This window comes from Felis catus, chromosome D3 (genome assembly GCF_018350175.1).
Source record: "Felis catus isolate Fca126 chromosome D3, F.catus_Fca126_mat1.0, whole genome shotgun sequence".
Lineage (NCBI taxonomy): Eukaryota > Metazoa > Chordata > Mammalia > Carnivora > Felidae > Felis > Felis catus.
In genome coordinates, this window is record NC_058379.1 from 16219985 (window position 1) to 16247026 (window position 27042).

Consider the following 27042-nt stretch of genomic DNA (forward strand, 5'->3'; position numbering starts at 1 on the left):
TGTTAGAGAAAGCTCTCTGTATGAACACCCAGTGAGGGGGCGGTGGAGAGGGGAGTGAAGGAAGCAAGATTAGACAGAAGGAGACATTGTGGTACAGTCACACAATGAGATTTCAGCTGATCCCATAGGGAGGTTGAGCCAACCTTCAGAGCTGTCCCCAACTGTGGCGAGAAGACCAGGACTTTTTCACCCATGCATGGATGGCTCATTGGATGCTGGCTGCACTGGGGTAGTGGGTGTGATGCTGCGTGGCATGGCTTTCTTCAGCAGAGGGAAATTCCCACAAAGGGCTGATAGCTGAGGGCTAGTAACTGGGATGTGCCAACCAGCAGCATTCCAGCAGCTGGGGCAGGTGTCCCCCAGTCCTGAAGGGGGGATGGGGTGGTGCCAACCACGATAGCCATGTCTGTGTCCAGTACCCAATGCTTGTCTCTCCCTGTCACAATCTCAAACTTCCCATCAGAGCTATTTCTCACTGACTCCTTTTCCCAGGGTTTTTCTTTTCATCACAGTAAAGTACATGTAATATAAAACTTACCACCTTAACGATTAAAAAAATTTTTTTAATGTTTATTTTTATTTCTGACAGAGAGAGACAGACACAGAGAGAGAGACAGAGTGTTATTAGGGGAGGGACAGAGAGAGAGGGAGACACAGAATCCGAAGCAGGCTCCAGGCTCTGAGCTGTCAGCACAGAGCCCGCCGCAGCGCTTGAACCCACAAACCACGAGATCATCATAACCTGAGCCAAAGTCGGACGCTTAACCGACTGAACCACCTAGGTGCCCCCCATCTTAACCATTTTTAAGTGTACAGTTAATACGTGGGCATATTCACAATGTTGTGCATCAGATCTCCAAAACGTTTTCATGTTGCAAGACAAACTCTACAGCCAGTCATTAAATGACTCCCCCTTTTACACTCTCCCCAGATCCTGGCAATCACCATTTGGCTTTTCGTCTCTAAGAGTTTGACCACTGTAGGTACCTCATGTAAGTGGACTCTTAACAGTAGTTGTCTTTTCGAGACTGGCTTATTTCAACTTAGCATAATGTCAAGTTTCATCCATCTGTAGAATATGTCAAAATCCCTTTTTTAAAAAAAATTTTTATTTATTTATTGATTGATTGATTGATTGATCTTGAGAGAGACAGTGAGTAGGGGAGGTGCAGAGAGAGAGGGAGAGAGAGAGAATCCCAAGCAGACTCCACACCATCAGCACAGAGCCTGACATGGGGCTTGAACCCACAAATCGTGAGATCATGACCTGAGCCGAGACCAAGAGTAGGGCCTTTAACGGAGTGAGCCACCCAGGTGCCCCTCCCTTCCTTTGTAAGGCTGAATAATACTCCATTGTGTGACTAGCCCACATTTTGTTTATTCATTCATCCATCAATAGATACTTGGGTTGCTTGGCCTTTGGCCATTGTGAATCCTGCTTCTCTGAGCATGAATATATGAATATCTCTTTAAGACTCTGCTTTCAATTCTTTTGGATACAAAGCCAGATCTCAGATGTTTTTGTCTAAGACAGGTTTTTTTCTCGTTAGCTTAATTCCTTCTAGGCCCAGAAAGAGGCGAGAAGGAACTACCTACTGTCTTCTCAGGGAGACAAATCTTATAAATCAGAACACTCTGGTAGGATCAAGTTGATGGATATCAAACCTGGCTCATGATTAATTATGAGCCAGTATATGCCATGCAACAGTTTCTGCTTTTTCTACCAAAGGGAAAGAAACCATCTGTTAAGGAAATTTCCCACACACTGTTTGAACTGCTTCACCTTTTGTTATCCCAACTGCCAAGGTTAGTTAATCACAAACAGGACTTTGAGAAATAGTTTCTATGATGAAAGAAATTCAAGCACTCAGGGGGCCAGCTCATTACTGTGCTGAAGCCGATAGAGTATTTTTGTGATGATAAGGGGAAAGCCGGGGGCTGACATGGGAGAGGTAGACACAAGGAGGGGAGGTTAGGTGGAGTTAGGAAAAAATTTTGCTAAGAATGTAATAGTACATCATTTTGTGGGCTTAATTGTAGTAGGCTAACACGATACTGGTTTCCTCTGCCATCCAAAAGTAGAGCCAAATTGGTGTAAAGCAAAGAAGTGATGACCGTTTCATAAAAGCAAAAATCCTCTTTAGATTTTATTTTGATTAAAATAGGTACTGGGAGGGGCGCCTGGGTGGCGCAGTGGTTAAGTGTCCGACTTCAGCCAGGTCACGATCTCGCGGTCCGGGAGTTCGAGCCCCGCGTCGGGTTCTGGGTTGATGGCTCAGAGCCTGGAGCCTGTTTCCGATTCTGTGTCTCCCTCTCTCTCTCTGCCCCTCCCCCGTTCATGCTCTGTCTCTCTCTGTCCCCCAAAAAATAAATAAACGTTGAAAAAAAAATTAAAAAAAAATAGGTACTGGGACACGTGGGTGGCTCTGACGGTTAAGCGTCCAGCTTCAACTCAGGTCATGATCTCGCAATTTATGGGTTCGATCCCCACATTGGGCTCTGTGCTGATGGCTCAGAGCCTGGAGCCTGCTTCAGATTCTGTGTCTCCCTCTCTCTGCCCCTCCCCGACTTGCTCTCTCTCTCTCTCTCTCTCTCTCTCTCAAAAGTGAATAAACATTAAAAAAATTTTAAATAGGTATTAATGGGGGCACCTGGGTGGCTCGGTTGAGCATCCAACTCTTGATTTCAGCTCAGGTCGTGATCCCAGGGGTCATGGGCTCAAACACTGCATCAGGCTCTGCACTGAGCGAGAAGCCTGCTTGGGATTCTCTCTCCCTCTCCCTCTGCCCCTCCCCCACTCATGCACACATGTGTGTTCTCTCTAAAAAATAAATTAAAACAATTTTTAAATAAAAAATAAGTACTAACGTTCAGTCTTTCATAAAAGTGAAGTGGCATAAAGCAAATGTTCAGAGAGCAGGGGAAACCTGTTCTTGAGATGTCAAACAACAAGAATGAAAAAGTGCATTCCTTATGAATTTTTAAAAGCAACTCAGGCTTCTGGTCTAGAACCTATAAATTTGGAAGAACACATACACTTCAGGGTTTATTTCTTCTGTTTCTATTAAAGTTAAATCCAATCTGCATGACTCAAACCAAAAGTTAAAAGCGGCAGCAGATGTCTTTTGAGCTTTTCTTCATCCCAGGTAGCCAGATGAAACAGGAAAGTGATAAAAGTAAACTTAAAATTCAGAATTCATTTTCTTAAGGAAATTCTCAGCTCTAAAACTCACCCACACAGAACTGTGTGCAAGTGGATAATTGATACTGAATATATTAATAGTGAAATCATAAGCATGCTTCCTAAAAATAAGCAGAACTGTACCACAGTGATCGGGAAGCAGCCTTCAAAAATAAATAACAGAAAGAACTTTCTACCATAGACCACGCATTTTTAATGTTCATTTGAAATAACATTAGATAAACTATGCTAGACACTCCCAAGAGTATGTTCTGAAAATATCGATCAACCCTAAAGATCATGTTCAATGTTTAGGAAGCTGTAGAATAACTGAAGTTGGTAACTTTACCCCCTTGGAACACTCTTTTTTTTTTTTTATTTTTTTTTATGTTTATTTATTTTTGAGAGAGAGAGAGAGAGACAGAGACAGAGACAGCGCGTGAGTGGGGCAGGGTCAGAGAGAGAGGGAGACATAGAATTCGAAGCAGGCTCCAGGCTCTGAGCCATCAGCACAGAGCCCGATGCGGGGCCCAAACCCACTGACTGCGAGATCATGACCTGAGCTGAAGTCAGTTGCTCAACCCACTGAGCCATCCAGGCACCCCTGAAACACTCATTTTTATGAGAGCAATTAAAATTTTTTTTCCAATGTTTATTCATTTTTGAGAGACAGAGCACGAACGAGAGAGGGGCAGAGAGAGAGGGAGACACAGAATCTAAAGCAGGCTCCAGCCTCTGAGCTGTTAGCACAGAACCTGACGTGGGGCTGGAACTCATGAACCGCAAGATAATGACCTGAGCCAAAGTTGGTGCTCAACTGACTGAGCCACCCAGGTGCCCTATGAGAGCAGTTTTAAGTGATACTGTATATGTTTTCAGTTTGGTGCAATGATTCTCTATCTTAAATGATGTCCCTGATGTTCGTTTCATTGAAAACAAATTGGCAGAAAATGATGTGAAAATGTTGGGGTTCAAAGCAAACAGTCAAGAAATAATTCTTGAGACATCTTCAATGCAAAAAGGTGTGTTTTTTTTTTTTTGTTTTTTGTTTTTTGTTTATTAAAGCACAGGGACAGGACCCGTGGGCAGAAAGAGCTGCACTAGGGTTGTGACAGGTGACTGATTATATACTTTCAAGTTGGGAGAGGAGTTGGGATAGCATAAGTCTCTAAGGAATTTTGGAAACAAGGTTTCTAGGACCTTGAGGAGGCTAGCTATTATTAGGAAAGTGTTATTTATTACTGTCTAATAAAACCTTATTCATGAATGAGACTCTTCAGAGGTACATCAGTGGGCCATATGCTTGGAGGATGATTGCTAACATGTATCTCAAGAGGTAGAGATAAAAGAAGTCTCTAAAAGAATTTCTTTATGTTAGAGTAGACTTACAGGATCCTGGACATTGGGATAATGTTAAGCTAAGATTGCCTTTGCCATCGAGGCAGCTGAGTTCCTAGAGGAAGTTCACTACAAGTCAAGGACTTGTCAATGGGCTACAAGTAGCAAAGAAATTTAATTTTTTCTTTTGCATTTGCTTCCCACATCAGAAAACAATACAAAACAAACAAAAACCCAGGGCACCTCTGACTTTCTCCATAGTTCTCCCTTTAATTGGTCAAAACAGGGACAAATGTAAAACTTCCTTTCCTTTGTTCCCTTTGGCAAAGACAAGATCATCTATAAGTTTCAAAAGAAGCTTCACTAGTAAACACAGGAAGTACCAAAAACAAGAAAAGAAAAAAGCCAAGTTGGAAAATATAGGTTTCCAAGTTTCTGATTCTATAAAAGCTTGCTAGCTGACTGAGACAGCTGGTTCTGATCTGACATCCTGCTCAAACAATTTCCTCTTTAATTTCTCTGTTCTTTCTCCTCTGGCTCCTATATTTGCACCCACCCAGAAGAAGGTTCCACTCACTCAAAATTTCAAGGGAAAAGTTAATGGAAGATAAGTGAGGTTACTGATATGAACTTTTGTGAACAATGAACTTTTCACTCTTCTCCAGGTGGCTTCAACTGGAAAGGCTTCCCCAGCCCTAGGAAATGGTCTGGGCCTAATTTCTTAGAGTAACAGTTTGTGGTCATATCTAATTTGGAATACCTATTACACAAGAATCTACTGAGCTTTCACAACCCAATTGAAGTCCTAGAGACTTAATCTTAGCTTTAAAGTCGAATTCTACGGGTGCCTGCATGGCTCATTCAGTTAAGTGTCCAACTCTTGATTTCAGCTCAGGTCATGATCTCATGGTTCATGGAATTGAGCCCTGTGTAGGGCTCCACGCTGACAGCACGGAGCCTGCTTGGGATTCTCTCTCTCTCTCTCTCTCTCTCTGCCTCTCCCCCACTCATGCTCTCTCTCTCTCAAAATAAATAAATAAACTTAAAAAAATAGGTAAAATTCCATTTGTATGAAAAGAAAATTAATTTTTTTATCCTGGAAGTTGTAACTATCTTTGATATAAAATTGTATCCTTCATTTTTTACTTTTGAAACTTCCCACAACTGAGACAAACCACATTGATCTGTTTTTTTGACATCTCAAAGAAACCCAGTTATCATATTAACTTAAGTGTTAAATTAAGGGCAAAAACTTGCATTTTCAGAAAGTTTTCTTTGATTTGAATTAAAATCCTCAGTGCAATCAGAGAGTAATTGAACCTTACTGTGAAGGTTAATTTTAATGTTTGTTTATTTTTGAGAGAGAGAGAGAGAGAAACAGAGCATGAGTAGGGGAGGGATACACAGAATCTGAAACAGGCTCCAGGCTCTGAGCTATCAGCACAGAGCCCCTTGTGGGACTCGAACTCACAAACTGTGAGATCATGACCTGAGCCGAAGTTGGACGCTTAACAGACTGAGCCACCCAGGCACCCTTGTGAAGGTTAATTTTGTATGTCAACTTGATTCAGTTAAGGAATGCTCAGAGAGCTGGTGAAATGTTATTTCTGGGTGTGTCTGGGAGGGTGTTTCTGAAAGCGCTTAACATTTGAATCTGTAGACTGATAAAGAAGATTGCCCTCACCAATGCTGGTGGGCACCACTTAGTTTGTTGAGGGCCTGAACAGAATGAAAAAGCAGAGGAGGAGTGTATTTGCTTTTTTTTGCTTGAGCTGGAACATCCGTCTTCTCCTTTCCTCAGGCCTTTGAACTTGTCACGAGACTTATACCAGCAGCTCCCAATTCTCAGGCCTTTGGAATTGGACTGAATTACAGCAGCTTTCCTGGTTCCCAGCTTGCAGATAGCAGATCACGGGACTTCTCTGCCTCCATGATCACATGCCAATTCCTACAATAAACATCCTGTTCTATATGTATCTTACTGGTTCTGTTTCTCTGGAGAACCCTAATACAACCACTTTCAGTAAAATAACCACAGGGTATGGTATCACTTATCTCAGGTTGAATAATTCTATCGACTAACATTTTCTCGTAAGTTCTGTTTACCAGTTGTTTAACTGTACCTTGTGATTCTCTGAACCATCTGCTAGTTTGGGCTTTGTATATGGACTCATAATTAAAAAGTAGCAAAGTGGCTAGTGGCTAGTCTTTCTTCTTGCTTTGGGTCCCCTGGACCAAGCGTGGTTTACTCCAGAAGAAACAGCCTGTGTCTGTCGTAGGCTCAGATCAGCTCCAGTTCATATCACTCTTCTGCCTCTGGCCCCAAACTACCTCATACTTACTGTTGAGCAGCTCGTCTTCACCTGACACTCCTGGTTTAGCCCAAGAATTTCCCTAGTCTCACCCAAAGTCCCTCAAATCTCTTAAAACCCCTTGAATTCACACAAGAGCAGAAGTTCTCTTTCTGTAATGGCACAGGATTCTTTAAAAGGACAATAGAGAAGAGGCACCTGGGTGGCTCAGTCAGTTAAGCATCCAACTTCAGCTCAGGTCATGATCTTGCGGTTCGTGAGTTCGAGCCCTGTGCTGACAGCTCGGAGCCTAGAGCCTGCTTCAGATTCTGTGTCCCCCTCTCTTTCTCTGCCCCTCCCCTGCTCACACTCTGTCTCTGTCTCTGTCTTTGTCTCTCTCTCTCTCTCTCAAAAATAAATAAACATTTAAAAAATAAATAAAAATAAAAGGACAATGGAGAAGACAGTAGACCTGAGAGGTGGCATCAAATAGGCCTCATATGACCCAAAAGGTTTTTTTTTTCTTCCCTATAGGCCAATCTCAGTCAATTAAATTCTACAATTTAAGAGTGTTATGTAGGATGTTGGCACTACATTTCTGGGAAGGTTAAAACATATATATATATGTGTGTGTGTGTATGTTATATATATATATATATATATATATATATATATATATATATATATATATATAACATACACAGGTATAATCATTATCAGTCATGACTTCACTGGCATCAATAAATTTCTCATATTGGCCACAGTAACCCTGCCAGGTCCTAAGAACTTGCAAAGTGGGTTATGTGAAGGCCAGTGCTTGGATTACTGCCTGTGGGGGTGCTGGCTTTGTCTTGCTATAACAGAAAATCCTGTAGGTGTGAGGTGCTTGGAAGCAGAGGGATGGGCACCAGAAAAAGAGGTTAAAAACAGGCAACCAAGAGGGACACCTGAGTGTCTCAGTTGGATGGGCATCTGACTCTTGCTCTCAGTTCAGGTCATGATCTCGCAGTTCATGAGTTCACCGTCAGTGCAGAGCTTGCTTGGGATTCTGTTTCTCCTTCTCTCTGCCCACACCTGCCTGTGTTCTCTCTCTCTCTCTCTCTCTCTCTCTCTCTCTCTCTCTCTCTCAAAATAAATAAATAAACATAACAGTTATTTTTAAAAATAGGCAACCAAGATAAATCATTCACAACTTTGCTTGCACTTTGAGAATAAGAATTATGCAGATTCCAACAGAAAAATGTGTTCTCTGCAAGGTCAGACTTTTATAAGGTAAGAATATCTTGGAGAATTTTCCATTAATAACAAGATCAACCCTTACATAGTATTTATTATGTACAAGACACTGTTCTGAACACTATGAAGTTACTTATTTTAATCATTACAACAACTTCATAAAGTAGACACTATTTTAGTCTCAACTTTCAGATAAGGAAACTGAGGTTCAGAGATATTCGTGGCTTGGCCCTGGTCTGTGATCTGAAAGATTAGAAATCTTAAAGGCTTGATTTTGCTAGTACGTAAAGAGTAGGTCTATATTTTTTAATTGGACTCACATTAAGTAGAGTTTACTAAGTCCAACGTTCAAGACGTATATGCTAAAATATTAATTAATGATGAGAAATTTAAACTCTCAAAGACCACAATGCGGAGATTGGCATGACTAAAGCATTTCCCCTTTTTTAGTCAGAGAAGCCAAATTATAATCAGAACACAGCTTAAGGGGGCACCAGGCTGGCTCAGTCGGTAGAACACGTGACTTGATCTTGGGGTTGTGAGTTCGAGCCCCATGCTGGGCATACAGATTACTTTAAAAAATGGGGTGCCTGACTTAATTTGGTTAAGTGTTCAACTCTTGATTTTGGCTCAGGTAATGATCTCGCCGTTTGTGGGTTCAAGCCCCGTGTCAGCCTCTGTGCTAGGGGCGCAGAGCCTACTTGGGATTGTCTCGCTCTCCCTCAATCTCTCTCTCTCTGCCCCTCCCCGGCTTGTACTCTCTCTCTGTCAAAATAAATAAATAAACATTAAAAACATTTTTTAAAAATAAAACAAATAACACAGCTTAAGGAACATATCATTAGAACAAAGAGAATTAGATAAATGAGCTAAAAAAGTGTCCCTCAGCTTAGTTTTTTAGACACACTCTGCCCTTCCTGGGATAGTCTCACCAATGACTCTGTAATACTAGAAGTCCATTGCTGAGCCATATTTTAATAGGACTCCTGATATTTGCCCCTGTGATGCTCCTTTTTCTTTGCTTTCAAATAGACAAACTTCTCTTCTGATAGACATTTTCGAGAGAGAGAGAGAGAGAGTGAGTGAGGGGGAAGAAGGACAGAGAGAGAGAGAGAGAGAGAGAATGAATCTTAAGCAGGCTCCATGCTCAGCACAGACCCCGACTCGGGGCTCGATCACACGACCCTGGGACTATGACCTGAGCTAAAATCAAGAATCAGGCGCTCAACCAACTGAGCCACCCAGGCACCGTTGATAAACAACATTTTTAAAAATTGTGTTGAACCCCTGAATTCAAGCCTTGCTCTGACTTAGAAGTGAATGTAGCTCTCTATTCTGAGACACTATCTCTGTTGTACCACAAACAAGTCACGTTTGTAGACTTCCCAGAGCCTGGCACAGTCATTATACAAAGGAAGTCCTCAGTAATGTTTGTTGAAAGAGAGTGAAGGAATGAAAGAATAAATGCACCTTAATGTCAGATGACCTAAAAATAGCTCTCTCATCGCTATGGAAAACAGTATGGTACTTCCTCAAAACATTAAAAATAGAATTACCATATGATCTGGCAATTCCTCTTCTTGGTATACACTCAAAAGAATTGAAAGCAATTTGAAAGGACTCAAAAAGATATTTGTACACTCATGCTCATAGCTGTGTTATTCACAATAGCCAAAAGGTGGAAGCAACCCAAATGTTCATCAACTGATAAATGGAAAAACAAAATGTGGTCTAAACACACAATGGAATCTTACTCAGTCTTAAAAGGGAAGGAAATTCCAATAGATGTGACAACATGAATGGGCCTTGTGGACATTATGCTAAGTGAAAGAATCCAGTCACAAAATACGGTGTGATTCCACCTATATGAGGTACCTAGGGTAGTCAAATTTGCACAGACAGAAAGTACAATGGTGGTGGTCAGGGGCAGGGGAGAGAAGGGAACAGGGAGTTAGTGTTTAATGTGTAGAGTTTTAGTTCAGCAAGACAAAAAGAGTTCTACAGTTGGATGGTGGTGATGGTTGCCTAACAATATGAATGCACTTAATGCCACGGAACTGTACACATTAAAAATGGTTAAAATAGTAAATTTACGTTATGCATATTTTACCAAAACTGAAAAAAAAGCAAAAAAACAAGAACTAAAACAAAACAACCAAACAAAAACCTCTTCCAGGCTGATTCATGGCTTGTATTTTTAAACCTGAGATCCGTTTCCACAAAACCAATATATCAACTCCCATGTTTGTCCTCATGTAGGGCAATGGCTTGTCCTGTTGAATTTCATTCTGTTTAAGACTTTGTATTCTATGGCAACACTGTATCAGTTGTGCAATGTGGCACAGAGCATTTAAGTAAAACCACATACCACATTGTCCCTACGTGCCAAGTAAAAGAACAGACTTTGAATCAAGAAAATGAAAACATAATTTGTGGTTGATAAAGCAATTCGATAGTGGGTCAACATCTTACCATACCTGGGTTTTGTTTTGTTTTGTTTTGTTTTGTTTTGTTTTAGATCTGCAAGGAATCATCTACCAGCTGAGTGCTGTTGAACAAAATCATTATAGGATTAGCAGTTTCCTGACCCACTTACTAAAAAAAGCTGAATCACTCAGTTGAGACCCCAGGGAAATGCAGATTTATACCTTTGACGTATTGCTTGGTTTTTCTTCAAGTAAATTAAAATCTGTAACCAGTTTTTGAGTCCTTGTCATCTTCTCTCCTTTTAATTGGGTAATTTTGTATGTCTTCTGACTATAAGCCTTTGCAGACTCTTGATTTTTTTTTAATGCAAATGCATAATAAAACATGCATATAGGTTTCTTCTCTGAAATTATTTTCTAAGCCCATGAGGAAGGCTTGCTTCTCTTCCTAATCCTTTCCTTTATTAGACTGGGGATGGGTGGGTGGAGCGGGCTGTCAGGAAGAGATGTCCAACATGCTCTGCTATAGATGGGACTCTGGAAAGATGGGGAAAGTGGTCACTCTGCCCACAGTCACACAGGCCCGGTTAAGGAAAGGAATTTGCATTTCCAAGGCAAGGAGCCATTTCCTACCACCAGGTCTCCACCATTGCTTTTCCAAACACAGAGAACAACTTTTCTCCTCCTGTCAAGTATTCTAGTCCTTCTCTTCCCTACCCAGCGTAACTTCCTATAAGCTTTCTTCCAGATGAAAAAACTCTTCCTTTTCAAGCCCATTGATATAATTCCCAACCCAATATCTCATGAACCACTCACTCTTATAATTGCTATATTTATACTGATTACATACTTGTCTTAGGCCAGATGTCCTTGGCCATAGCCAAATTAAAGGACCTAATTCTGTGATTAGCTCTCTTTTTCTGGTTTTCTGTTCCTGGCAATAGCACCATCGTTCTGTTGCCCAGGTTAGGGCATCTCTGCATCCTCCTTCCTCGCTCCATACCTGAATATCCAATCAGTCTCTAAATCCTAGCAGTTCTTTTTTTACAACCTCTCTGACATCTTTTTTCATTCCACTGTACCTTCCACCGAAACTCTTCCAGCAGTAGCTGGAGTTCCTGATTCCCAACCCCCACCTTGAGTTCATCCTTAACACCAGGGCCACATTAATCCTCCTGAAGTACAGCTTTATTCAGATCACTTTCCAGTTTTAAAATCTCTAATCGTTGGAGCACCTGGTGGCTCAGTTGGTTAAGCGTCCAACTCATGGCTCAGATCATGATCTCACAGTTGTGAGTTCCAGTCCTGTGTTGGGCTCTGTGCTGACAGCTCAGAGCCTGAAGCCTGCTTCCAATTCTGTGTTCCCCTCTTTCTCTCTGCCCCTCCCCCGTGTATATGTGTGTGTGTGTGTGTGCGTGCGCGTGCACGCGCGTGCTCTCTCTCTCTCTCAAAAATAAATAAACATTTTTTTTAATAAATAAATTAGGGGCACCTAGGTGGCTCAGTCGGTTCAGCGTCAAACTCCAGCTTGGGTCATGATCTCATGGTTCAGAGTTCGAGCCCCATGTGAGGCTCTGCACTGACAGCTCAGAGCCTGGAGCCTGCTTTAGATTTGGTGTCTCCCTCTCTCTTACCCTCCCCTGCTTGTGTGCCTATGCTCTCTCTCTCTTGCTCTCTCTCAAAAACAAATAAATAAACATTTAAAAAATACATAAAAATAAATACAATAAAATAAAACCTCTAATGGTTCCCTGTTGTCTTTGATTTAATGTTCAATGCTAGACAGATGGAAAGACCATCAGTTTATAAGCAACTCCTAACTCTGCCCTTGACTGCTTGCGAGATTTTGGGTAAGACCCTTACACTCTCAGAACCTCAGTTTCTTCATCTATAATATGTGGGTAAAAGTACCCATCCCTAAGGGTTGTTATAAGGTTTAAGGAAGATAATGGAAGCCAATCCTTTGGCTACCCATAGTAGGCACTCAATAAAGGCATCTTTCCTTTTTCCTCAAGTCAATGTCAACCTACCCTTATCTTCACAACTTATTCTTCCCCTATTTTGCTGTTCTCCTGGCCTCTGTGTCTTTGAAGAAGCTATTCCCTCTACTTTGCCTTGGCTTCCATATTTGCCCATGGAATCTTCTATGTTCTTTAAGGGCCAATCTCACAAACTACTCCTTGATCAGTTTTGTCAAATATTGTCAGTGGCATGCCAAGAGGAGGTGAGAGAATGCTGTTATTAACACTGTACAATTGCCAGGTCATAGTGATAATAATAAAAAGCACACTGACTTTTCAGTTTTGCTTTTTTTTTTTTTTAAGTAGGCTCCACAACCTATGTGGGGCTTGAACTCACAACCCTGAGATCAAGAGTCAGATGTTCTACTGACTGAGCCCCGCAGGTGCCCCAAACTGACTTTTAATTTTAAGCCACTGTTATCTAGCAATCTCTCCCTTCTCTGAATTCCAAAAACTATATAGCATAATTTTTAAGGTGTTTCATATACTATTTACTATAACTCAATACTACTTACAGTTGACCCTTGAACAACACAGGGGTTGGAAGTGCCATCCCCCAGCACAGTCAAAAATCTGTGTATAGATTTTGACTCCCCCAAAACTTAACTACTATTTGTCTACTGTTGAGCAGAAGGCTTATATATAATATAAACAGTCAATTAACACATTTTTATATGTTATATGTATAATAGACTGTATCATTATAATAAAGTAAGCTAGAGAAGAAAAATGTTACTTAAAAAATCATAAGGAAGAGAAGATACATTTACAGTACTCTACCGTGTTTATCCAAAAAAAATCCACGTATAAGTGAGCCCACGCAACTCAAACTCATGTTGTTGACGCATCAACTGTATAAGTATAGTTATTTCTGCTCATGTTTTCTATCCTTTATTAAATTGCAAACTTTTTGAGTACAAGTATCATAGCAAATATGCCTCCGTTTCCCCTTTATAATAACCAAACACCACAGAACAATAGCTGTTCTGAATAAATGAAGAGCTTAATACAAACTCTACAAACTATGTCAATATGGAACAAATTCGGCATCCTGAAATCAACATTCTTTTTTTTAAGTAGGCTCCAGGCCCAGCGCAGAGCCCAATGCAGGGCTTAAACTCACAACCCTGAGATCAAGACCTGAACTGAGATCAAGAGTCCGTTGCTTAACTGACTGAGCCACCCAGCACCCCCAAGATTCTTTTTTAACATTTTATTGAGTGAGCACTATGTACTATGCAATGTCTTAGTGCTTCATATGCATTATTCACTCATTATAAAAATGTATGAAGTCCCTACAATATGCTAGGCAGTGTGCTAAGAACCCATTAGTGAACAAAATTATTTACTTGCACAACGCCTGGTGGTCACAGAGGCTAACTAATTTGCCCAGGGTTATTAAGCTAGTAACTGGTGGAACTTCAACTTGAAACTGGGTCTTCCCCTAGAGAAATCATGTTCTTAACCACTATATACATATGTGTGCGTGCGTGTGTGTGTGTGTGTGTGTGTGTATTTCCTCTGGTGTAAGCTATAGGCAAGTCACAGTGAGATTGGCGAATGCTCAGTCTGACCACACTGTCTTACATAAGCAGTGATGAAATCCTCCTTGAGGATAGGGGTCATGTTTTCATAAATCCCAAAGGTCTCAGATTTTAATACCAAATCCATAGCAGCCCCTGATGGTTATTCAGTAAATGCTTTCTGGCCAACTGCCTTGATACCTATACAATCCATTGAATTTTTTTATAATATGGGAATTAAAAAATTAATTCACCCATAAAAAATATTTAACCACCAATAAAAACTTATTTCTCCCAATCACTGTCAATTATCAATTAAATTATATTAGCTGATGCATTATTCCAGGTATCTTCTGAAAACACATATTTCACATTTACACATATACTCCAGACACAAAATAGCTACATTCTGTAGGACATGCAATGAAATCTTGGCGCTTCAGAAAATGACAATTTCTCTGGTAACAGGAAGATACCATGAGGCCTACGAAGGCTTTTTACTAAAAGCAGAAGGACAGTGGTAGCAATGATAACACAAACCATGAAAAATAGATTAATAAGTTATTTTACCTACCCACCAGCAGAAGTTTTCAGTTGGCCTGACAATGATGATATACTATTTCTACGGTCAGTTTCCTCTAAATAGACCAAGAAAAATAAAGGGGAAAATGGGGGAAATTCACTTAAGAAACAACGTTAGTATGAGCAGTATCAATAGGTATAAATAACTTGTCTGCCAACAGATTAAACCAGAATGTGATGCAGAAAGAACAAGACATAACAAATGTTTGGCAAATTCTCGAAATGAAATAAAAGTAAGAAATGTCTAAAAATAACTTCAGATGAATAATATATATGCAGCAAAACACATCAGCAGTATGTTTAGGGCTAAGATCACTGAAAAGAAGCAGGAAATTGTAAACATCAAGGAAATTAAATCACATGTCTTTCTAGGTGTGGGCTTTGGACAAACCAAAAATAGCCAACTTTTGAATATCATTTTCTTTTTTTTTTTAAGTTTATTTATTTTGAGAGAGAGAGAGAGAGATACAGAAAGAGAGAGAGAGAGAGCAAGCAGGGGAGGGGAAGAGAGAGAGAGAGAGAGAGAGAGAGAGAGAGAGAGAGAGAGAGAGAGAGAGAATATCCCAAGCTGTCTCTCCACTGTCAGTGTGAAGCCTCCCACGAACCGTGAGATCGTGAGCTGAAATCAAGAGGGGGATGCTCAACCGACTGAGCCACCCAGGCATCCCTGAGCATCATTTTCTGATGAGTTTGGGAAATGAAGACATTATTAGAAGAGGGAGGGGAGACTAGGGAGTAAGTCAGTCCCAAACAGTAGAGGTTTTGCTGTTGTTGTTGTTGTTGTTGATTTATTTGTTTAAGTGGTATGGCTCTATGATGGGCTGGTTTCCCGGTGGGAATTCCTAAAGGCAGCCCAAAACACCCTTGGGCTCACATCATAGCCTCTCTTGTGCATAGCCCATTTACATCTTCTTCAGGCAATAACGTGGTCAAATTTAGAAGCCTGTTGTTTGAGATCAGCTTCTCATCCTCAGTACTATGACAATTTAGGGACAGATAACTCCTGCCGTGGGGCTGTCCCTATGCATTGTAGAGTGTTTAGCGGCATATCTGGCCTCTACCCACTAGATGCCAGTAGCAACCCCCATTCCCAGCTGTGACAACCAAAAATATCTCTAGATCCAAAATCTATAAAGAACTTATCAAACTCAACACCCAAAAAACAAATAATCCAGTGAAGAAATGGGCAAAAGACATGAATAGACACTTCTCCAAAGAAGACATCCAGATGGCCAACCAACACGTGAAAAAAATGCTCAACATCACTCATCACCAGGGAAATACAAATCAAAACCACAATGAGATACCACCTTACACCTGTCAGAATGGCTAACATTAACAACTCAGGCAACAACAGATGTTGGCGAGGATGCGGAGAAAGAGGATCTCTTTTGCATTGTTGGTGGGAATGCAAGCTGGTGCAGCCACTCTGGAAAACAGTATGGAAGATCCTCAAAAAACTAAAAATAGAACTACCCTACGACCCAGCAATTGCACTAGTAGGTATTTATCCAAGTATTTATTTATGTGTCAGATGGGACACAAACACCCCAATGTTTATAGCAGCACTATCAACAATAGCCAAAGTATGGAAGGAGTTCAAATGTCCATCGATGGATGAATAAAGAAGATGTGGTATACACACACACACACACAATGGAGTATTACTGGGCAATCAAAAAGAATGAAATCTTGCCATTTGCAACTACGTGGATGGAACTGAAGGGTATTATGCTAAGTGAAATTAGTCAGTCAGAGAAAGACAAATATCATATGACTTCACCCATAGGAGGACTTTAAGAGATAAAACAGATGAACATAAGGGAAGGGAAACAAAAGGGGGACAAAACATAAGAGACTCGTAAATATGGGGAACAAACAGAAGGTTACTGGAGGGGGTGTGGGAGGGGGGATGGGCTAAATGGGTAAGGGGCACTAAGGAATCTACTCCTGAAATAATTGTTGTACTATATGCTAAATAATTTGGATGTAAATTTTAGAAAATAAACTTAAAAAATAAATAAATATCTCTAGATATTGTCTGATGTCCCTAGAAGGGGCAAAATCACCCCCAGTTGAGAACCCCTGGTTTAGAGAATGAGTAGATGACCATCCAGCCCAACTTCGTACCATATAGATGAGGGAAGCAGAGCCCAAGCACACTGAACACCTTGCCCAAATGTACACAGCTGGTTAATGGCAGATCTCAGCCAGGACCTCCAGATTATCACTTTCAATACCTCCACTATACCCCAACTTTAGTCATTTGCATGCCACTGTGATTTCACCATACCCATTGCCACCTATATTATAATTTCCTAAATTTGAGTTGGCTTGTTTTTTAACTTAACACATTTATTTTAAAAGGAAATAGGCATGTGAGGGGAAAAGAAACAAACATTAAAGTTAAGAAAGATCATGGTGTCAGAGGGAAAGATCTGTGCTCAGTTATTTTACACATTTGTTTCTTTATCAAGCACCACATCGTGCCTACCCTGTGACTGGCGCCATTTTAAGTGCTTTCCATGTATGAAATCTTTTTGTCTTAATAACAACCTTATTAGGTAAGTATGATTATCCTTATTTTATGAATGAGGATGCTGATCTAGGTCCCAGATCACCCAACTCATAAGTGGCAGAAGTGGCGTTCCAGTCCAGGAAGCCTAGCTCAGAATTCCATGTTCTTAATCAGTAAGAGGAAAAGTTGGAAACATCTGGTGAGAAAGGAGAGATGGGTTTGGGACTGAAAACAACAGTAGCCAGGAAATAATGGGGAGAGGTACAAAGGCAGGGGACCCAAGGAGCTAGACAAACCCTTGGGAGAGGGGAACTCGCACCTGGAAAAGTGGGCAGGAATGGTGGTGGGAAGGGGCAAAAGCTGTGGGGAGAGGGCATCAGAGCAGGGGCAAGATGAGACTTCAAATAAGTAGAGTAGCAGGCACTGAGAGAAACAAGCTGTTTGGCAGGGTGGGAAAATGGGGAGGCTGGAAGTGGAAATTCAGGCAGAATGTTAATCTGGAGAAAAGGTGAAAGGAAGGATGGGCTGGGGATCCAGGTCCAGGAGAGGACCCTGGGAGGAGTAAGAGGAAAGATGTAAGGAGGCTGTCAAGGTGAGAACCTAGAGATGGGAGGGATGGCTGGGGTCTAGGTGGGGCTTGGAAGGGGTCCCAGCCGGGCAAGCTGAGGCACTGTAGTGGGGAGCAGAGAAAGCACACTCCCACACCAGGCAAAGCCGACACTGGTAAACGCCAGCCACTGAAGTTAATGTTTTACCCTTAAAAATCAAGTTGAGAATCACTAGGGGTGTACACACCACATTTTGCAAAATGTTGAACCGATTCATCTCCAAAAAATATAAAAAGCTTTTGGGTAACATTTGAGGAATTTTTGAGACTTTTATGTTCCCACGACTAGTTCATAAATAAAATATACAACTTAAAAAGCGCACACACTCTTGTAATTGCTGAATGAAAATACCAAGCACAGAACTGCTTTATCACATGTTTTGCCAGTTCTTCATGCTTCTTCAACACTTGACTTTTCAAAAACAAATTTTCTGGAAAATGTTTTGTCTTTTACACTTTCTAGTTTTTGCTGGATCAAGATATTAATAAAAATAAACAACTTGGGGGAAATTTGGTGAGTGTTGGCATATTTGTAAATATCAGGATCTCTAAAGAAAGACAGTTTCATGGTTTGCCCTTAGTTGCCTTAGGGCAGCGCAAGAGCCCTGCATGTAATGGCTCTTATGCAGAAATCCATTTATGGGAAGTTAAGATGGGTCGTACCCAAGTTCAACCAGAATATTGAGGTACCAAAAGCAACGCTGATGCAAATATATTTAAGGGAATATATAAATGATAAAAAATGTAAAGTGAGGCATAGTAACTAAGGGGAAGCACTTTAGGGTCAGACAGGTCTAAACCACTAGCATTACAGTATCATGTAGTAGTATTTATTGGTGTTAAATACTAGCATTATGAAGTTAGTGTGAGGATTAAATCAGATGTCATATAAAGGATGTAAGGAATGTAATGCTAAATATATTTGGGATACTATTCTAGTATGAAGCAGAATAAACTAAATAATAAGCTTCTTAGAAGCCTGAGAGTTTTCATAACTTTGCTTTGAGGAGTTTTGATTCCTGGCACTAATTTCCATGTAGGCAGGTGCTTGTTCATTCTTCTAGGTCAAGGCTGACCTAAGGGATTTTGAATAGCTCTAAATCAACAGCTCTCAGAGTGTGATTCACTAACTCCAGAAAGTCCCAAAGACCCTTTCAGGGAATCTGTGTAATAAATTTTCATATTTTTATGATTTCAAAATTTCCTGTTTTCATAATAATTGCAATGATAGTATGTCTAACTTTGTTGATAATAGCAAAATTAATTTCTTAATAATACTAATTGTCTAATAACTATTTTTGTTTCTCACTATGACATTTGCACTGCTGGTGCAAAAGCATTGGTGGGGAACACTATTGATACCTTAGCATGAATCAACACAGTGGTACCAAAGTTTACTGTTATCAGGGTGCCTGGCTGGCTCAGTTGGTAGAGCATGCGACTCTTGATCTCAGGGTCATGAGTTCAAGCCCTACCTTGGGCATGAAGCCTAGTTAAAAAAAAAAAAAAAAGGTTTACTGTTATTCTTCACTACCATGTGCTCACAGGAAAACAAAAACACAAACAAACAAAAAAACACACACCTAGTTTCACTTAGGAATGTTCTGATGAAGCAGTACTTTTATTAAATCCTGACCCTTGAGTATAAACTCTTTTTAGTATATGTGCTACCAAAGTAAGCATGTACACATTTTTTAAAATATTCCATGTCATGAAATGGGAAGTACCCATAAAGCACTCTGCTGCATACCTAAGTACAATGGTTGTCTTGAGATAAAGCACTTGTACTACCAGTTGAGTTATGAGCTGAACTAGCCATATTTGTCGTGAAACACGTTTTCACTTAAATGGATGACTGACAAATTGTGGTATTTAGGTGTGCGTATCTGGCAAATGTTTTCTCAAAAATTCATGAAGCAAGTCTGTTACTTTGAGGAAAATAATTGATAATACTGTTAGCAATGATGAGATTGGAACTTTTAAGTGGAAATTAGAATTTTGAAAACCTCATATCCACCTCTGTGAGCTTGATAGTTTGTTGATGCTTAAAGACTTTTCTGATGAGATCAGTGATTATATTAATGACTGTGATTTTTAAAATATAGTATAATGACATATTACAATATTTGGAAGATCTGTGTAACTCAGTGAACTGATATTTTCCAAATGACCAATATATGCTATTATAGAATCAATCATACATGGGTATAAGATACATTCAAAATGAAAGATAGATCAATGCATTTCCTTGATATGGTTTTAGATTCCACATTGCAACTAACCTTTAAGAAGCTATTACTTGTTGGGGCGCCTGGGTGGCTCAGTCAGTTAAACCTCTGACTTCGGCTCAGGTCATGATCTCACAGCTCCAGCATCAGGCTCTGTTCTGACAGACAGATTCTGTGTCTCCTTCTCTCTCTGTCCCTCCCTGGCTTGTACTCTCTCTCTCTCTTTCAAAAATAAATAATAAACATTAAAAAATAAAGAAAAAGAAAATTATTGACATACATTAAAAAAATAAGCTATCACTTGTCGAGTTTTGGTGTAATATTAAAGAAAAATATCCCAGTGATCTATAAGAGCTATTAAAGTATTCCTTCTTTTCCCAACTATATCTTTGTGGAACCAGATTTTTTTCACATATTTCAATCTAAACAAAATGTCACTACATTGAAAGGAGAAGCAGACATAAAAATCCAGCTTTCTATTATTAAGTCAAACATTAAAGATATTAGTAAAAAAGAGAAATAATGCCATTCTTCTCATTTTTTAAATTTGGGAATATATATCTATTTTTCATAAAATACATTATATTAACATGTAACAAATTTATTCTACGTATTTTTAAATTTTTGAAAAACTTTTATTTTAGAGAGAGAGAGAGAGAACATGAGCAGGAGAGAAGGGCAGAGGGAGAGAGAGAGAATCTTAAGCAGACTTCCTGCTCCACATAGAGCTCTACACAGGGCTCAATCCCACAGACCTAGGATCATGATCTGAGTCAAAATCAAGAGTCGGATGCTCAACCAACTAAGCCACCCAAACACCTAAGTATTTTTTAATGAATTAATATTTTTAAATTTTCTCATTTTAATTTTTACTATGTAAGTAAATATATATCAAAACCTATATAAAGCTTTTTGAGATCTTCAATAATTTTTAAGAGTGTAAAGAGGTCGTGAGACCAAAAACTGTAGGAACCACTATTCTAAATAGTTCTCCAAACTTGAGCTGGTCTCCTTTGACTGTTTATTGAAAGACAGTGCTTAGGACAAAACTACAATAGAAAATCATCACCTTCTAGTTCATTTAGAACATTGTTTAGGAGAATCTTCAGGAGCTAGAGTTAGTTATAATTTGTCCTCACAGTAACAGGTAAGTCTAATAGAGTAGGGCCATTGAGTTCAAGAAAGGCAAGTCAGAGACCTTTCAGGAAAGATAGGCTGCCAACTCTGCATCAAGGAAAAATAAAGAGTTGACCTCACCTCCCTTTTTTTGTACACCTATATGCCTACATGCTATTATCAACAATGTAGATATTAAAGTTATATGCTTCATTAAAAGCATTCAAAAGATTTTCCCCCCTCTGAAACTCCTTTTGATTAGGAATCCTGTTTGCTCTTGATATGTGTGTCTCTATAAATAAATTAGGGAGAAACTTGTCCTTTTGTAATAAAAAAGATAAAAGAGTTGCAGTTGGGTCTCACCAGGGGCCCACAATTTCTGCTCAAGAGGGCATAATAAAAAGTGTTACAACTGGGATGCCTGGGCGGCTCAGTGGGCTGAGCATCCGACTCTTGATTTCAGTTCAAGTCATGATGTCATGGTTGGTGGGGTCGATGACATGCATCGGGTCTACACTGGCAGTGGGGGAGCCTGCTTGGGATTCTCCCTCTGCCTTTCTCTCAAAATAAATAAATAAACAACAAAAAAAAAGTATTAGAAGAGTCCACTGCTGCTGGACTGGTACCATGATCAACTTCCTAAATTTAGCTCTAAGATCAATGTGGGAATCCCTCAGTTGTCTGCCTCCTTTTCAATCATCAAGCAAACAAAGCCAGACTTGAGGTTCAGTCTGAGAGTAGAAAGTCATGTATATACCTGAATATTGATGAGCTCTGAAGTTAATAAAGAATAAAAACCAGGAGAATCCATTTGACCCATTTCAGCCTCTTGGTGTCCTGAAATTTCCGTCTCACTGTGATGAAAAGAATCAAGGTATGATCTAACTCGAAAGAGGGTTGTTATTCAAGAGTAAAGGAAATAAATAGGGACCTAGTCTAGCTTCAGATGGGGTTTTTTCTGAAAATAGACAAGAGCATCACCAGTGAGGTCAAAGCAAGAACTGCTTGGAGTCTCCCAGTAGGCTCTTCAATTATTGTTTTGATCATTGCAGGAAGCTTCCTGTTACCATTTTCTATATCCACCCAGGCCATCTTGGTCAAAAACTACTATTTATCTTCCTCGAGACTGCTCCTGCGTGAGGAAAGTAAAGAATAATGATCTACGTGAACCCTGGAGTCAGCCTGCCAGGATGTGATCTATTGTAATGATCTAGGCAGAGAACACCTCTCGAGGTCTCAATTTCCTCCCCTTAAAATGGAAAGAGTGACAGCACTTTATAAGGTTCTTGTTAGGACTAATCTAAGATAATGCATACAAAGCATTTAGCACAAGACGCGGAACATACTAAGTACCTAATAAAAGTCATTATCACGGCGATTCTTTGCTTCATATTCCCATCTGTGAGCAGTTTTTTTTTCCCGTTATTTCTCAACATAACTCTTTCTTTCGGGGTTGTTGATCTCGGAGGCCTCTGGTCCTTCATATCCCTGAGTCATCATCATTAAAATGCCGGATTTCTGAAGTCATTCCTCCCCCTCCTGCTCGCTAGGGCTCCCTCTCCTGACTGCTTAGCTTTGGTGAGGGCCCAGACCTAAATTCCGTGACCACGAGTCTCTGTCGGGACTCGGCCTTGGAAGAACATCCCCAGTCCTCTTGAAGACCACCTGAGGTTCGACAAAACTGATCCCCACCAGACTCTGAGAAACGCTCCAGCCCAAGAGTGGCGCGAGCCCGGAGGCGGGGCCTCGCACCGAGGTGAGAACGAGGCCAGGGGCGGGGCTGTGCTCCGAGGTGAGCGCGAGGCCACACCCGAGGTGAGCGTGCTGTGGGCGGGGCCACATCCGATGCGGGCGCGAGGCCGGGGGCGTGGCCGCGCCGGGGAGCCGCCCGAACCATTAGGGATGCGCCAGCCGCCTCCCCAGGCGGCGCGCGCAGCCGCCCCCGGGCTTGAGGCAGCGCAGGGGTTAAGGTCGCCGGCGCCACCTGGGCGCCGCTGAGGAGACCCGCGAGCCGGCGAATCCCGCGCGGGCGCGGCGAACAGGTGCCCGCGCGCGTCAGGCGCCGGCAAGGGGCGGGGAGAGGGGGCGCGGCCGGAAGCCCGGGGCGGGGTGCGGCCGGCCCGGTGAGCGGGAGGAGCCGAGGGAGGCAGGAAGGAGTTCGCCCGGCTGCGCCGCGCGCGATGTGGAGCCGCCGCCTCGGCGCCTGCAGCAGCCGCCGCCGCCGCCGCTGCTGCTGGGGCTGCCGCCGAGCCGAGGGACATGGAGCGCGGCTGCAGAGAGCGGCCGCCGGCAGCAGCAGCAGCGAGCGTCGCAGCGACAGCGGAGCGCAGCCCGCCCGGTGAGGCGCTGCCCGGCCGGCGGCGGCAGCGGCAGCAGCAGCAGCAGCAGCAACAGGGCGGCTGAAAACTCGGCGGCGGCGTTCCTCGCAACCTCCCCTCTCGCTTCGCCGCCCCCCGGTCTTCCCTTCCTCAGCCTTTCCCTTTCCCACCCCCTCCTCCTCCCTAGCGCGAGCCGAGCAGCTGAGCCCCGGGGGCGGCGGCGGGGGGGGGGCGCGTGCCGCCGGCGCGGGGGAGGGGCGGGCCGGCGCGCGCCGCGCCCAGGGCTCGCGGGGACCCGAGGGGCGCGTGCCGCGGCGCGGGGCGAGGCGCGGGGCGCTGGGCGGCGCGGCGGGGCCCCTCCCCCCTGCAGCCTGGCGCGCGCCGGCCGGGCCGCACCGCTGCGGGCTCCGCGCGCGCGGGCCATGTCCGCCTTCTGCCTGGGCTTGGCCGGCCGCGCTTCAGCACCCGCGGAGCCGGACAGCGCCTGCTGCATGGAGCTGCCCGCAGCGGCCGCGGACGCAGTCGGGAGTCCAGCCGCCGCCGCCCTCATCTCCTTCTCCGGGGGCTCCGGGGAGCTGGAACTGGCGTTAGAGGAGGAGCTGGCGCTGCTGGCGGCCGGGGAACGGCCGTCCGACCCCGGGGAGCATTCTCAGGCCGAGGCCGGGCCTCCGGCCGAGGGGTCCGGACTGCAGCCGCCGCCCGCCCAGGATCCCGAACTGCTGTCGGTGATCCGGCAGAAAGAGAAGGATCTGGTGTTGGCGGCCCGGCTGGGCAAGGCGCTGCTCGAGAGGAACCAGGACATGAGCCGGCAGTACGAGCAGATGCACAAGGAGCTGACAGACAAGCTGGAGGTGAGGACGTCCCTCGTGGGATGGGTGGGAAGCAGGGAGAGCCCTTTCGGCCTTGGGCAGCTTCAGCTTCGGGAGCCACCCACCCTACTCCTTCCTTACTCACCCTGCCTTAACAGAAAACCACCTGGAGGGAGGGGTCGGGTGGAGGGTTTCGAATTATCAGACCAGGGCAACATTGAATCCACCTGACTTCAGCAAATGGGTCCACGCACCGCCCCAGCCCCGCTGTGGGCCATTCTATATATGTACTGTACACAGCGTCTAAAATAGAGCTTACAGTATGACTAATTTATACAGCGCTGAGGTGATGTCTGCACACAGAGAAATGAGAAAGTCGGGAAGCATTTAAAATATGCTCCAGGTTTTCAGAGTAGTTAATCTCTAATCAGGGTGTTAGCCTTAAAGCCTTCCAGTTTTGGCGTTAAGGCCTCCAGATGCCCTTGTCTTAACTTCCCGGCAGCTCAGAGTTGTGGGAAACAAGTGCCCCTCAAGGAGCTTTATATAGCCTTCAAATACTCAGGGATTAGGAAATGTGGTTCCATTGCAGAAATCAGGCAAGCCTGGGCTCGGCATGTGACTGTTGGTAGTGGATTTAATTTGGACCTCGGCATTTATGTGTATTTTGTATTTAAACAGTACGCTTTTTTTTTTTTTTTTTTTTTTTTTTTGGTCTTCTGGGCCTCATTCATGCGATTCGGTGGCCAAATGCAACCCATCAGAACCATGTTACTTTATTATAAATACTTCTTAAAGTGTGTAAGATTTCTGCCAGTTTTCTGTATCAGAGTCTTTTGGAGCTATGCCTGTTTGTTTTCTTGCCCTTTACTAGGAAAGGGCCTTTAAAGTGGTATGGAATGCCAGCCTTTGTAAAAATTGGAGAGCTTTTTTTTAAAAAAGGGGGTGGGGCATCTGTGGCATTGGAGACTAGCTTATTTTTTTTCTGCCTGTGCATTTACTGTTGTTACCCAGTTTGGTTGCAACCAGTTCTTTTTATTCTTAGTTACAAGGGAATAGTACAGTCCTGAATAAGGTCTAAAATTGACCCTAGTCTGCTTCCATATCACTGCTGCTGGTTGAACAGTCAGAATATAAGTCCAGAAACTTTTCTATAATAAGATTTAAGTGTGTGTTTGTAGTCTAGGGATGTATCAAAAGTAAATCAGGGAGAAAAAAGGAAACCAGTTGAGTTCAGTTGGCCTGTTAACTGGGTCTGCCAGTCGATGAACTCCTGAGATACCTCTCTGAAAAGTGGTTTGTGAAACCTATAGGTAGACTGCCAAAAAGCACCCAGTGAATTGAAGTGTTTAGTTTTCACTGGAAGTAGAGGTCTAGAAATAAAAGGGTTTTTTTTTTTTAAATGGGATTTAGTTACATGACTCTATATAGAAGTACTACTGCAGAGATTTATTCTTGTGATTTGAAATTCCTTCAGTGAGGGACTTATTGAAGAAACATTGTTGTCAGTTTGATTAGTGATGGATTTCTGAGTAATCCTGAGTGTGCAGTTACACACACCCTGGGTTCCATGTGGAGCCCTTATACATTTCTTCACAAAGGAAAAAGATTTAAAAATTCTATAACAAGAAGGGTTCTATTGTGAAAGAATAAATTACCTTTGACTTTTTGCTATTGACCAAACAGATGGTAATAAAATATTTTAAAGCTCTTAAATTAGTTTTTAAAATCATCATTCCTCTACAGGTCACCATATTGAACTCTAGTGTATATTTTAATTTCTGGGGGCTGGTTGCACAACAGTGTGAATGTACTTAACACTAAGCTGTACACTTAAAAATGGTTGAGGTGGTAAATTTTATGTTCTATATACTTACATTTTAAAATTTTGTTTAAAAAGCCAAATATAGGGGCTCCTGGGTGGCTCAGGTCGTGATCTTGCGGTCTGTGAGTTCGAGCCCCGCATCAGGCTCTGTGCTGACAGCTCAGAGCTGGAGCCTGCTTCGGATTCTGTGTCTCCCTCTCTCTCTCTCTGCCCCTTTCCTGCTCATGCTCTGTTTCTCTCTGTCTCAAAAATAAATAAATGTTAAAAAAATAAATAAAAATAAAAAGCCAAATATATTGATTGTTACTGAACATGAGTATTAGAGGGTTCAGTTATACTATTTTTTTCAAGGTATATTTCAAGGAAGATTATCATGAACAATTTTTAGTTTTTTTTTTAAAAAGCACATTTAAAAAGATCCCATAAAGATATTGTCATTAGTTCCTTGTTAATTCTTTTAATTCTTAACTAATATGAGAGAGACACACCTAATAGAGGGCGATTCATTTGATACCTGCAAGTGAATTTTCCTTTCAGCATAAATTTTTTAAAATATTTTTTTTAAGTTTATTTTGAGAGAGAGAGAAAGAGCACAAATGGAGGAGAGGCAGAGAGAGAGGGTGAGAGAGAATCTCAAGCAGGCTCTGAGCTCTCAGCACAGAGCCCATCGTGGGGCTCAAACTCACGAACCATGAGATCATGACCTGAGCCAAGATCAGAAGTCAGATGCTCAATGACTGAGCCATCCTGGTGCCCCACCTCTATATTCTTTAAGCAGCCTAGATTTTAGAATGTCTGCTTAGGGACAAAATACTTTATAAAGTTTAACACTGCCATGCTATATTTTCAATTAAATTAAATACTTAAGGGTAGAAAACTAGCCTTTTAAAAGCATTTGTAATTTTCCACAAACTGTCAGTGGAGCAAACACATTTTCTCACAGGTTGGTTTGAAAGATTAACACTTGAGGGGACTCTGAGAGAATGTTGGTTTCACTGTTAAATTGTGAGACTGGTCTTGTTTTAA

The 27042-nt window shown here is 42.1% G+C and overlaps 1 protein-coding gene and 1 long non-coding RNA gene across 7 annotated transcripts in view; one reads left to right on the forward strand and one right to left on the reverse strand.

Annotated features, from left to right (window-relative positions):
• Positions 1-20111: 20111 nt before the first annotated feature.
• On the reverse strand, positions 20112-23084 carry LOC109493235. Its single transcript, XR_006587968.1, has 3 exons — positions 22421-23084; positions 21825-21921; positions 20112-20173 (listed from the first exon to the last, which is right to left on the reverse strand). It is a non-coding gene; the product is annotated as an uncharacterized LOC109493235 (long non-coding RNA).
• Positions 23085-23748: 664 nt separating this feature from the next.
• The window catches only part of BICDL1 (BICD family like cargo adaptor 1), a 105476-nt gene continuing 102182 nt past the window's right edge, over positions 23749-27042 (forward strand). For 2 of the 6 annotated variants that reach the window (XR_002737203.2, XR_006588408.1), the window contains exon 1: positions 23749-24236. Coding sequence is in view for 4 of the 6 variants with exons in the window: in XM_011287795.4 (XP_011286097.3) it covers positions 23808-24236 (429 nt within the window). In the remaining 2 variants the exon portion in view is untranslated. The remainder of the gene's footprint in view (positions 24237-27042) is intronic. The other 4 variants (XM_011287795.4, XM_023241477.2, XM_023241476.2 and 1 more) reach the window with 4 other exon arrangements.